Source organism: Lissotriton helveticus, chromosome 7 (assembly GCF_964261635.1).
Source record: "Lissotriton helveticus chromosome 7, aLisHel1.1, whole genome shotgun sequence".
Classification (NCBI taxonomy): domain Eukaryota; kingdom Metazoa; phylum Chordata; class Amphibia; order Caudata; family Salamandridae; genus Lissotriton; species Lissotriton helveticus.
The window spans coordinates 1,457,055,069-1,457,069,464 of record NC_136068.1 but is presented as its reverse complement, the minus strand read 5'-3'; the positions used below and the strand labels follow the sequence as shown (position 1 = coordinate 1,457,069,464).

The 14,396-nt window shown below is 44.9% G+C and overlaps 1 protein-coding gene across 3 annotated transcripts in view; it reads left to right on the top strand.

Annotated features, from left to right (window-relative positions):
* Positions 1–14,396, top strand: part of LOC144770363 (uncharacterized) — a 918,549-nt gene that overhangs the window by 757,066 nt on the left and 147,087 nt on the right. For all 3 annotated transcript variants that reach the window (XM_078654830.1, XM_078654829.1, XM_078654828.1), the window contains one exon: positions 13,273–13,359. In XM_078654830.1, coding sequence (XP_078510956.1) covers positions 13,273–13,359 — 87 coding nt within the window. The remainder of the gene's footprint in view (positions 1–13,272; positions 13,360–14,396) is intronic.

The window sequence follows — 14,396 nt, the reverse complement described above, 5'->3', positions numbered from 1 at the left end:
TGCAAATAATTCGTTTTATTTATGTTTCAAAAACCAAAACATAAATAAAAGGTCTCACACTGCTGTCTCTCACACTGCTGACTCTGCCTTGAACACACCCACTGCTGTCTCTCTCACACACACTGCTGTCTTTCTTACAGACACTGCTGTCTCTCATACACAATGTCTCTCACACTGAAGGTGTGGGTTGTTTCCAGCTCATCCCGGCTCCCCAGGTTTAAAAAAAAAAATCTGATACGATATAAAGGGCTTTAATGCTTTTGGGTCAAGTTCCCGATATAAAAAAAAATGAACAAAAAAAAAAGTTGCATTACCACCTAAACAGAAAACTCGCTACTACTAATATATGAGGAGGACACTACCAATTCTAGTAAACAAAAAAAACACCAACGCTCCAATTTAAACAGAAAATACACCCCCCCCTTGCATGCAAATAGAAAACATACACGCTAATACAGCACACTTCCACTTATACGTAAACAGAGCACACACTACAGCTTGTATTTAACCAGAACACACACCACTTGATTGTGAACAGAAAACACACAACCACCAGAATGTAAAACAGAAAACATTTGATAACCTAGGGCACTTTTTTTAGCCATCTAATATCCAAATGGGCCACCTTTATTTTAGTGCCCAGGCCTATTTCCTACCCCAATCTGACCTTGAATATACACTGATATAACAAGAAAGCATGTGTCGGTAAAACAATGTGGCCTGCAGCAGGGAAACAGTGCAATACTCCACCTATATACACTGGGTCAGCACCACCAAAGAGAGATAAACATAGGAGCAATCACTTCTCACGTATGCACAACGACTGCCCAACTCCTAACGCTGGGCCAGCTGCCCTGCCGCTGAGACAAAAACTCAAATTATCAGCTTAGTGCTTGTATATAATTCACGAGACGGCAGCTCAGCATCTGTTATTGAAACACAGGGATAGCAAAACAGAGGGCCGAACATTAAAAGGGAGAGGAAAATAGCCCAATGCTAGTCTTAAGTAAATGCAATGTTTTGAAATAGCACGTCTGCTTTAACAGCTACCTCCCGTTAGACAACATACAATGCTTATCCAACAGACATTTCTCACAAATATGACCTGCTTCTCTCTAGATCGGGTAGCACCAACCTATCGTTCTTCGTAGCTAAGAGAATTCCAGTCCACCATAGAATCATAGCAGCATTCCGTGCCTCACTAGTTGATTTTCGAAGTGTATTGTTAGAACCCTAGGAGCAGGCTGCCTCGTCGACTTTAAACTAACAACAACTTACCACTGGATCGCTCTAATCTTTTTCTTTGTACATCCTGTTGACACATTTCAATTAGCATGCCCACATTTCCACTCCACCACCGTTCTGGCCAACGTTAGTTCCACATCGCTGTGACAGCCCGAATAATTCTAATCGTGCTTGCTCCCTCCTAGAAGTTCATCAATACTACTAGACCTTAACGTATTTAACGTGTTATTCAGCTAGTAGTGTAATGGGCTGGTTTGTAGGGGAAGCTGCAACCCATCGAGTTCCAAGGACATTGATTACAGACACGAAACCTGGGAAAAGCCAGTCTTCCCCCTCGACTGCCACCTCCAGCTGAGCGGCTGGAAGCAGGGTAAGTTGTCGAGGCCACACATCTCCATCAGCCAAATAGTGTATAAATCTGCTCCATGAAACGCCACTCATTGCTCAGATCTGATCGTGAAACTAAGTCACGGCCTCTTGCCAACTGGGCCAACTTATTTTTGTGCTTGGTTTGATTAGTGTTCTGTTAGAAAAATGCAGATGGAAGGAGGAATATTGCACTGTTTGTACCAGGGGAAAAAGAGAGGGCCAACTAAGAAATAGAATTTCGGAGAGTAACGCTCACAAAGAACACTGAATAAAGCTGCCCTGGGCAAAAGAAAGATGTGCATATTACATTTTGCAACTGTTATGGAAATGTGTTGATGGGTACATTTGCTGCTTTATGAATGCCGCTACTTTCCATGGTTGTTGGTAAATCAGCAGTGAAGTAAAGACGGCATATAACACACGCTGTGCAGTATGGTGAACAGATTGCAGTTATTCATGGTTAACTACAGAACTGAGGATTTTACCTACTCCATAATTTCTAACCTCAAGCCCTATCTATACCCTTCTATGCAACGTGTCCAATTTACCGCACAGCTCTATTGTTTCGGAATTCTGTGTTGAAAACCATCCACAATATTGCCTCTAATGACTGTGTTCAAATGTCATAAAATAGTTCCTGTTAATGGACCCTTAGAGTCATAATTCCAGTGTTGGACTTTGGTTTTCAGTAATTGCAGCGCATTCTTAGAAACCTTAGAAACGTGCCACCTGCTACATTCTGTGACTTCCAACTCTTCTCCAGAAGAGATTTGGGATTATTAACGCAATGACACACTGGACTTGCCGAATAGACCAAATCAGGTGTTCTGGTTACACCGCCCCAGAACTGTGATGTCCTTACTAAGTTAATGCAACGTACTCTAGCTTGGCCTACGCGAATCCGACTTTCATGCCACTGGCCCGTCTAAAACCCGAGTGACATACTGGGAGCTGTGCCCTGGGATGCGGGCACTGTCAACAGCTCTCTCGCGCTGCATCTAGGCCAGTGCATTGCACACAAGCGAGAAGGGTTCAACTATCGCATTTTATAATTTTTATAATTCTGAGTGTTTTTTTTTTTTTTTTTTAGCATGAAGTATTCTGATTGGCCGCGCAAAACCAATGCATTTGCTTCAGAGCGAATCTGCCTGGATAATATGATGCCAAGGGAGAAGCCGATAGAGGGCAGAAAGCTTTCTTCTGGGTCCTAACTGCTGCCTCTTATACAGACCGTGGCTTGGGCACCAACACCCCTTGCCTATTCCAGCCTAGGTCCATTTGTTGAGTGCCTCCGTGGAGTTCAATGTGAAACCTGCAGTTCGCATATTCGGCGGGAGTGGACACGGACGGCGGGAGGGGGCGGGAGGGGGTGGGAGTGGACGGCGGGAGGGGGCGGGAGTGGACACGGACGGCGGGAGGGGGCGGGAGTGGACACGGACGGCGGGAGGGGGCGGGAGAGGACACGGACGGCGGGAAACGTGCACAGGACAGCAAGGGGGGCGGAAAGGCACACGGAGGGGGCGGGAATGGACAGCGCATCTGAATTCACTTTCAGTGAAAGGGGAGGGAACGGGGAAAAACGTAACTCCGCCCTGGGAAAAAATCTCCGGAACGCCCCCGAATCTGGTCCAGCCTTGATGGACAGATCCGGCACCCAATGGCTAGCCTCCATTTATGGAGCTAACCAATGAGAGCCGGGGGACGTTCCAGGAGTCCTTATTGACGACATAGGATTTCACCTGCGCTGAAGAGCTGCGCAGAGCGCAGCCTTCGGCAGGCGAAACCCAAAAAGGATGGCTGAAAGCTACTCTAAGTATTATATATATTTATATATATATATATATATATATATATATATATATATATATATTCATTCTGCTTAATTCCCGTTCTCTCTATTAGGAAACACAGCACTCAGGAGGGTGAATCACAATCCACAGGTTTATTGTTAGGAACCACACAAACGTGTTTCGGCGTACTGCCTTCGTCAGTGTCGATGACACTGTGTGCTCAACATGTTAATAAAGTCTCTTAACAATAGTGGACACAGACAAAGGACAAAACCTCTCTGAGACACCACAGGCGCCATCTTTAAGTGTACATAAATGACATAACATTGCCACCACGATGTTATATTCCACCTGCAGATAGGTTGTTGCTGCCTGTAATCAGAGGGTACATACTATTTAACTTATTTAGATTTTGAGGTATTCAGCCGTGTATCGGCCAAAGTCCTATGTCATTCGGTCCCCATTAATCAATTCATTTCTCACACTTAAACCGAGCCAAAAACAAAACAATTTGATTCAACTAATCCAAAAGAAATTCAAAAGGATCACAAATAATGAAATGTTACAAAAATCAGAAGCACAAAACAGAAAACATAACACAAAAGGATTTTCTCAGTTTCTATATCCACGTAGCAGAGCCCTACTAACTTGGGTATAGATTTCCAATTCCTTATGAATCTTTTCAAGAACGGAAACCTCCAGCAGTCATCCCCCAAGAGAAATCTATGTCCATGATAGTACATGTATGCTTTATATCAACAGCCTGTCATATCCTAATCTGTATTTTTTACGGTTACATCAGATATGTCTTATCTCTAATGCTGGATCACACATGTAAAAGCATTGGACTTTGATGAGAGTAGCAATATTCAGAATTCACACCTGATCCCATATTTCAATCCTCATTTACCTAAATGAACCACCATCTACTCCCCACTATTTAGGCCCCTGGGGTGTTTGGTGCATAGATCGATAATATACCTAGACTCGAGTCTTCGGAGCTGTCTCAATCTGTCTCCACCCCTGATATTGATGGAACCATGTCCAAGCCAAAATATTGCAGCTTGCTTCTATCCCTATTGTACCTCTCAGAGAAATGGCGGGCCACCGGGTACGCTGGATCTGCTTTTTCAATGGCCCTAAGATGTTCTAAAATCCTCATTTTTAGTTGATTGATTGTGCTGCCGATGTAGCGTAAGCCACATGGACAGATCAAGCAATAAACTGCGTAGGGGGTGCTGCAGGTAATGAATTTTTTTTATATATATCATTTGCCCTGTATCGGGTATCTCGTATGAAAGGACTCTCCTGCTGCCTGCGCAAGCCTTACACCGGCCGCAGGGAAAGAATCCCTTCATTTCCCGTAGTGTATTACTCTTAGGTGCGGGCCCTTCTAGATGGCTGGTTACAAGCATATCCCCCCAGTGACCTAGCTCTACTAAAGGTCAACAGGGGGTATGTTGGCAAGTCATTCTGCAGCACACTGTCTGTTTGGAGGATGTGCTAGTTCTTTTTCAGCATGGTTCTTAAGTCATTAGCCCCCGTGGAAAAGGGGGTGATCATTCTGAATTTGTTTTTACTCCCATCGTCCTCACTTTCAAGGTGTCTCTTGGGTGATTTGGCAATGAGTAATTCCCTCCTCGGGATCTTTCTCACCTTCTTTAAGACATTTTGCAGTAACGTCTCGCCATACCCTCTCACTGCGAAACGTGCCTTGCAATCCGCAGCAGCCACCTCGAAATCCTTGTCTCTTGAGCTATTCCTGCGGAGTCTCAATAACTCCCCATACGGAAGGCTCTTCACTAGCTGAGGCGGGTGACTGCTGCTGGCAAAGAGTGTTGCATTGCCAGCAGTTTCTTTCCTATACAGTGCACTCTGCACCTGACCATCTTCTACGAACACCCTCAGGTCTAAATACTCTGCTGCCACCGGACTAATATTACCTGAGAAGTGTAGATTATACTTGTTATCATTCAGTACCCTGATGTATTCTTCCGCTGTGTTTAATGCCCCATGCCATATGATAAATAAATCGTCGATGTAATGATGCCAACATACCACTTCACCCCTGTTTTGCCCCATTGCACAGCTCCTGGGCACTTGCTCCTCCCACCAGCCAACGAACAAGTTCGCATAGCTGGGAGCGAAGCAAGTGCCCATCGCCGTCCCAGACTTTTGCTTGTATAGTTGGTCCTCAAACAAAAAAATATTGTTATTGAGGCAAAACTCTACAAATTCCAGGATTATGATGTTATGCTGTGCAAACCGCATTTGTCGTTGCTCCAGGAAATGCCGGATCGCCTCCAGACCGTGACTGTGTTCTATACATGTATATAAGCTGGTAATATCCAGCACCATTAACAGATAGTCAAGAGTCCCATCTCATGTCCTGGATCTTATTCAGGAAGTCCTTGGTGTCTTGTACATAAGATCGTAAAGTTATCACCAACGGAAACAAGATGTTATCTATAAATCGGGACATGTTCTCTGTAAGGATGTTGATGGAAGAAACAATAGGGCGTCCTGGAGGGCAGGTATTGTTCTTATGGAGCTTGGGGAATGGTAAAAGTTGGGGAGCATCGGGTGATTATTGCGCAGAAAGAGGTGTTCACATCTGCCTAGCATCAGACGATCGTACCATTTGCGGATCAGAGTGTCATAGTCCATGATGCTTTGTTGATACAGTTGATTCGTTCACTTCATATAGAATTTTTCGTCAGATAACTGCCTTAATGCCTCTTTTTTCTAGTACTCTCTACTCTAGTACTCTCTACTCATGAGTACTACGTTTCCTCCTTTGCCGAGGGTTTTATTACGATAGACTTATCGCTCATCAGATTATGTAGTGCCACTTTCTGGAGGTCTGTGATGTTGTTATTGACTGGGTGTATATATATATATGTTTACTTAAATCCAAAGGTCTTGGCTATGTCAGACCTAAACAAGCATTTTCAATGCAACGGTTTCGCCTTTGAAAAAGTTTGAGCTATTGGCATTGTAAATGACAACATTTTTATTTATGTGTTGGTTTTGAAAATAGATAAATAAATGCACTGTCATTTACAATGCCAATAGCTTAATCTCTCGCAAATGCCACACACAAACACACAGACCCACACAGAGTCCCACACACATACATACCTACAGAGCCACACACACACACACAGAGCCACACACACACACACAGAGCCACACATACAGAGCCACAGACACACACACAGCTACACACACACACACACACACACACACACACACACACACACACACAGCCACACACACACACTTCATCCACCCACTAAGTCCATCCACCTAGCCACCACTTAACTCCATTCATCAACTGACTCCATCCACCCAACCACACCTTGTCAGGGGTAGTAAGCACTATATAAAGACAGTTACAAAACAATACATAAAACGAACGTGTGCAAGTACATGACACCTTAATGAATCACAATCACTTGCTCTGCCTTGATCCAGGCGTAAAAGCAACTTAAACAAGATAAAAGCTTTGTAAATGAACCCCATTGTAACCATCGATTTGCCAGTCTCTCCCTTCCTCATTGCTCTTACTGCCAACTTTACAATAAGTAGTTAGCAGCTCCTTCCAGTGGTTCTTTAAGTTCATCTTGGCTACCTGACAAGCCTGAAAAGGACTGGAAATCAATAGGACTGTGTTGGATTCCCGGTCTGCAGTAGAAGTGACCACTGTTTCAAAAATCTTTGTGATGGCAAGTACTTCGGACATTGGCGTTTTTAAGAAATTTGATGTCAGACAACTTTTTTTTAGTAGCGGGTTATGGTTACATGCTTTTGATTCTATGGAACTAGACCCGAGACTCACATCACCGAGCTTCGCTGGACCACTTCACCAAACCATGAGCGTGACTGGCATCCTCATTGCCTCCAAGAGACAAGCGAGGCTGAAATGACCCTTACTTTGCTTCATTGCGATCGATGAATGGATCAATGTACAGTCATGTATACTCAGCCTATATGATATTGCTGACTACAACATCAAGACACTAGGCCAGCTTATTACATGTCTGTCTATGACTCAACTGCAGTTCAACATTAAATATTTCCCATACATCCATCCTCCAAATACTCATGTATAAATAGAGGCTGGCTCTCTGATGGACATGCACCCCAAGGTGCACTGACGACGGCCAGGGAGGCTGCCCTGCTGAGCTCGTGTGCTCGGTCCCCGACTGAAACTCTGGAGGTATCGAGTAGCACTAACCCCCTTTATGTAATAAGAGTATTTTGTCTAATCCCAAATTGCAGGCGAATTCTCTTAATGCCTGAGTCCATAAAACCCAGCATTAAGGGAAGGCAGAGGAGGGGGAGAGGAGAGCTGAGTCAGGAGCAGGCGAGAGGGAGACAGCCGGAAAGAAAAGTTTAGTCTGGAGGGAGTAGCGGGGACCGGTGCAGCGAGGGGAGGCAGTATGGGTGCAGGAAAGGTGCTACGGACAGCGATGGCTGAAGGGGGCCACAGGGACAGAAGTGAATCAGAACCAGATAGAAGATGTGGGACCAGGGGAGGCGATGCAGGACATGTGGAGGCGACGCAGTACCAGGAGAAGGGATGCTGCAGGACCAGGAGAGGCGATGCGGAATGTGACCGAAGGGACTGGAAAAGTGCTCCGGACCATGAGAGATGCTGTGGGGGACATGAACGCGCCAGGGACTGGAGTGCAGCAGGAAAGGCACGGTGTGGATGAGAAACTTGCTATAGGGAATGTGACGCGTGAACATTCCTGCAGGAACGTTGGCACTGCGGGGACAAGAAAAGTGCTAGACCACAAAGAGAGATGCTGCAGGAACAGAAGTTGAGCTGTTAACAGGACTGAAATAGTAGAGAAACTGCGGGGACAGTGCTTCATAAATGAGAGAAGTTACGTGGATGCACCGGGATATGGAACGCACCAAAAGAATAGGAGAGATGCTACAGGAACGTCATTGCAGCAGTGACAGGGTGCAGCACGAGAGGCGCTGCAGGAACAAGAGGGCAGCAGGAGAGATCGTCCACGGGCAGGAGAAGGTCCAGAGAAGAGGTCCCGCATGTGCGGGGGAGGGGGGTGCAGGTCGGAGATCTGGAGCTGGTCTGCAGAGGGATGCTTCTCTGAACCAGCCGGCGCGTGCGATGCAGAAGCACTTGCGAGATGCAGGACCCCGGAGCGCGCGGCCAGGGACCGCCCACTCTGCCGTCACCTGTCCGTCACATTGCTTTCTACATCTGGCGAGGAAGTGTCTTAGGACGTGTGAACTGGGCACTGGATGGAACGGTGGAGTTGCGCTGCAGAGTGGCGAAGGCAGCGCATGGGAGGAGTTGTTCAAGGGATGGCACTGGGTAAGAGTGTAGGCGTGTCTAGGGGCTGAAGACGGGGCTGGGCGGATGGGAGAGAGGGGGCCACTGGGGTCGAAGAGTAAGCTTGTCAAGCCGCCTTTTCCTTTGGGGCTGGTGTTGTCTAAAGACACCAAACAGTTTAGGTTGCCAAATCAAAAGCACATTGGAAGAGACATGATCGAAATATGACTTTGCAAGGTGTGCCAAGGTACAATATTCAAGAAAAGAAGAGACGTCTTCAAGTAAGTTACAATAAAGATTTATTCTGGCACATCAACTTATCACGGGACTGCATCTGTCTTCAGTGAAGCATAAGTAGTTCAACTGTTAGTGCTTCAGCTAAGAACAGCCGGGAGCCCGGCCAGAGACGAGGGAGGCGGGGATCTGCTGTGGGAGGGGAGGCGGGGATCTGCTGTGGGAGGGGAGAGGGAGGCGGGGAGATGCTTCAGCAAAGAACAGCAGCCGGGAGCCCGGCCAGAGACGAGGGAGGCGGGGATCTGCTGTGGGAGGGGAGGCGGGGATCTGCTGTGGGAGGGGAGAGGGAGGCGGGGAGAGGGGAGGCCGTGCTACATCGGGACCGGCTCGGGAGGCGGAGATCTGCTGTGGGAGGGGAGGCGGGGATCTGCTGTGGGAGGGGAGAGGGAGGCGGGGAGATGCTTCAGCAAAGAACAGCAGCCGGGAGCCCGGCCAGAGACGAGGGAGGCGGGGATCTGCTGTGGGAGGGGAGGCGGGGATCTGCTGTGGGAGGGGAGAGGGAGGCGGGGAGATGCTTCAGCAAAGAACAGCAGCCGGGAGCCCGGCCAGAGACGAGGGAGGCGGGGATCTGCTGTGGGAGGGGAGGCGGGGATCTGCTGTGGGAGGGGAGAGGGAGGCGGGGAGAGCGGAAGCCGTGCTACATCGGCATCGGGACCGGCTGCGGCTCGGGAGGCGGGAAACATGTTTCAAATAAACAGATCTCAGCAAGTGACAGAGCATTCACTGTTTCAGGCAAAATAAACAAGCACAAGCACCTACGAGCACACGGACAGCGGGAGGGTGGGGCGGGGAGGCACACGGACAGCGGGAGGGGGGGCGGGAACGGCCAGCATGGACTTCCTCTGGCGGAGATCGGCCGCACAATGACCAAACAAAACAGACAAAAAAAAATAAATAAACCCCGCCCACGGCCTTGATGACGATGCAAAAAGGGTGGAGAGGGAAAAAATCACGGGAACGCCCACGGATCTGGTCCGGCCATGACGGACAGATCTCTGTTCCAATGGCTAGCCTCCATTTATGGAGCTAGCCAATGGAACAGAGGGCGAACAGAGGGCGGGACTAAGAGTACACTGTAGAGACATTAGATTTCTCCTGGTGCGGAGAGTCCTTCTGTCCCTGAAATTCTGAATCCGTAGTTCAGCAATAGAGAGAGCCAAAGAGAGAACAATCTGAATGTGTAACATAAGATAGAGGGGGAATAACGAGAAAAGATAGAAAGACGATTGAATCGAAGGGGAACTTGGATGAATGCAGTTCACGATGGGAGACTGTAAAAGGAGCAGAAGAAAGAGCCACATGTTAGAGATGAGCGCAATGAAGCTCCTGCAATGACCAGGCCATCACAAAGGCATTCATAAGACCTGGCTGATTTTACACTGTCATCTTCCAATACATTTGGCGGGCATGGTTGTCTGGATACCTTCAAGTGTTATGCCCAAAGCAATGTTGAAGGTGCTCTGTACCTGCTTGTAAAGGTCTTGTTTCTTTACTGTGCGGTTTGACATCCTAGGCAATCTTGGACCAACAGCGACGATATGGTGAAAGAGATGGCAGTGTTACCGGAGCAACACAAGTTCTCCCTCTGTGGAGAGTGTTAGAAAGTGAATGTACACGTTTGAGTAGATAGCATTACAGTGAGAACCATCTTTAGGTGCTACTCTCACACGACCAGCTCAGAGGGAAATACAAAAGGAGTGTCTTCACCTTGGCTGAATAGGTTGGGAGGATTTGAGAGAAAATGAAGGAGCAATGCGAAGAAATATGCACGCAGAGCCCAGAAGTTTACGAGTTTCTGCCTGTGTTACTAGTCAGCCTATAACCAGGGCCACTGGAATTATGCGATTTTCACATAATTATAGGTTTGCTGCATTTGCCATATAATCAATCATCTGCTGCATAATCTGCAGATTTTAACAACAAAAAGATTTTGTTTCTAGCGCAAACAGGTCAAAAGTTACAAAAAACGAAGTGATGTGTGGCCGCGCAGTGGTGGGCCTTTTGCAAAAGTTGACTGGTCACCTTTCTATTGCTTATTGATATATTTGGGCGGTAAAATGGTACTAATGAAGTACACCCAATGCCGAGAAAGTGTTAAGAATGTAAAAACAACAAAATAATGAAGAAATACTATAAAGAAAATGTGCAGAATTACGTTGCATAATTTACCTTTTGTTGCCACATAATTTACTTAACCCTACATATAATTTGTCCCTCTCTATGACACAGGATTTTAACAAGTGTTGGCAAAGCCAGTAGGTCTGGGTTAATTGTGCTAAAACCTGCAGCATTATTAGAATTTAGCAAGATTTATGGAAGGGTCTATTGGTAGTCTTCCATGCAGTTCAATGCAAGAACTCAAGCGTATATGAAAGGATACATCCGAACAGCCAATGGCATTAGATGAGAGATGAATACTCCAATGGGCAGAGCCAAGGTATGATTGAGTAAGCTTCAAGCCAATGACTGAAGGAAACTGATCGAAGAAAGGCAGTGGTTAAAAGGGGTAGACCCAAAGCCCACTCTCCCTCTCTCTCTCTCTCTCTCTCTCTCTATCTATATATATATATATATATGTATATGTATATGTATATATGGTTAACAGTAGGTCTGTTATGCAACTGCACTGTCAAAACCTAGACTTAAAGAGCACCTGTGATCCTGATCTAAGGAATGGTGTAGTATGTCAGATTTTACACTAGATTTTGACCATACAGCTGAACTTCTGTTGATAGTTTTATGCACTGTAAACATAGTTCGAACTTAATCTAAATAAAATGTGCATTTCTTCAGTTTACCAGTGCACCGATTGTCTATACTTAGTCTCATTATGTTTTTGTTTAGGTTAGCTGTGACTCCCACTCTGGCATTATGGCCGATGGTCTAACAAGAATGTGACAAGTATTTTTGTTACAGCCATGATGTCACTTTTGCAACAACTCAATTTCATATATAATGCTGATGCTACCATAATGGTACTTTTTCTCCATGGGGAGAAAGTGATTACTTTTTGAGGCTCTTTATTTGGGAAAAGCTATTTTTATTAGTGCTGCAATTTGGCCTTTTCACCTCAACTGTTTATCCAGCCATGTACTAAGTAATGAAATCCTTTTAATATCACGTTAGATAAAAGCGGATTTAGGACACATTGGCTTCCTGGTCTAAATCTTAGAGAGTTTAACAGGAGTAACGCAATGTTTTAGAAGTTCAGCTGAAGCTATCCTAATTGTCATCAGTTTAGAATGGGTATCGCCCTGCATCGTGAAATCATCACAAATCCGTCCAAAGTGAAATATACTAGGATATCATCAGTTTACTATTGGCCAATGGAATCCTGTAAATGTGATAGTAGCTGATGGCAGTATGAGATCATTGTTAAATAAAATGGATGAACAGAGGCGAGTCATGCAGCATAGAGTTGAGTAGGGTTTGCTGTATATTGGACAAGTGAAACAGTGACCCATTTGCTAGGAAGGCACAGAATTATCCACTGTTTTAGTGAAACCTTCTCTGATGATTTTAGTTGCAATCCTTGTTGAAACTGAGGGAGTGATGGTTTTTTGTAAGGTGTCCCTTCACTGATGATTTCAGTTGCAATACTTGTTAAAACTGAGGGAGTGATGGTTTTTGTGAGGTCTACCTTCTCTGATTATTTTAGTTGCAATTCTTGTTGAAACTGAGGGAGTGATGTTTTTTGTGAGGCGTTATCAAAGATGTCCTACTACCATTTGTTTGATTAGTTTTGCAATTGCTGGCACACCAGTGGTTATTCTATGATTTGACAGCAAACAAATCCCTTCCACAGATGTATCTTCTATGACAAACAAGAGAATATCAGAAAACTGTTGCATAGTTGGACATTTATCATGCTGAGATGTGGTTATTTCATCATCGAAGTAAAAATGGCCATAATTGACATAGTGCTGGTGGACGAACAAAGTCTTGGCCAAAATGGGAGAAATGTGCAGTGATTCATGGTAGAAATGCCATTAGTGAACAAGTAATTTTTTCTTTATTTTTCCTGCATGCTGTGACAAATTCCACATGGGAGGAACTCGCACTCTACAATGTTTAAAATAGGGTGCAGGTTGTTCGATTGGTTCACTCTTGATCACTTTAAAGATGCTCAGACCCGTCTTTGAGAGGGTTGATAAAACAAAGATAGGTGGATATTTCTGCAGGTCCTAACTGTTCATTCAGATCCTGGTACCTCATGTCAGCAGAACTAATCTCATTTGTGACACACTTGTTTGCCTTTCTCTATAGGGTATGGACTTGTCTATTGAGCCAGAGAAATCAGTCCCATGCCTTCCGCCAGACAAGCTCATTCCATACAAAACCAGCCAGCACGAGGTAAGTTAATTTAAAATCAATCGTGTGTGTGTGTCATTTCAATGGACCCTGTAGACTGCCATGTAAATAGAAAGGCAAAGAAGCTTTAAATTTGAACTATGCCTATATCAATATCCAAACAAATGGATCCCTGTGATGTCAGGGAGTTGAGAGAGTCTTTATTCACAATGATTGCCAGAACACGTGTCATTAGGATGACCTTTTGTGACATGAAAGAAGGGAAAGATTTTCTATCACATCATAGTAGCCATAATAATGCTATTCTCATTAAAGACACACCCATAAGAAAAGGGTTTGCAAGGTCAAAGGTCGGGTCAGGTGCCATACATTATTCCTGTTTGTTTACTGAAAAGTTACATGTGGTTAATTAGCAGTGGCGGCTAGTGACATTTGAAATTGGTGAGGCGTAAAAGTTGCAGCCAGTGCACAGTGGTGACCCAGCGTAGTGAGCGAGCTCGAACGTATGAAGGGGGTTTCGGGGTGGATCTCCCCCTGAGAAAAGTTTGAAAAAAAGAGTGGCCAAATGGTGCATTTTCAAAGACATTTCAGAAAGCAAGAATGTTAATAAAGCAATTGGGAATGTTAGCAATTACATCAATATAGAGATTTTATATGATAATATAAAGTAGATTGCTCAATATAACCACAGATCTTCAATACAGATTTAAAAGAATGGGTTCCTTTTGCCCACTCACATGTTGAGTAGCTTAATGCACATTCGTACTATTCAATTCAATTCAGAAACTTTATTCGGTTTTACACAAACCATAAAAGTACATATACATATACATTTAAAAAACAAATAAAAACACATTCATTCTGAACATATATCAGATAAAGTGCCAAAGTGAGAAAGTGCAATATCAGCTTTACAACGGGAGAAAAGTGGCTAGTGCATTCATCTCAAAAGAGCCATTACATATCCAAACAATTCCTTAGCCTAACAGTCAGTTTTAAAAATTCAGTAATATGGAGAATACTATCATTATGCAAAAGCTGTAAGTACATTAGGGCTGGTCTAATCTGAGTAAAATTAA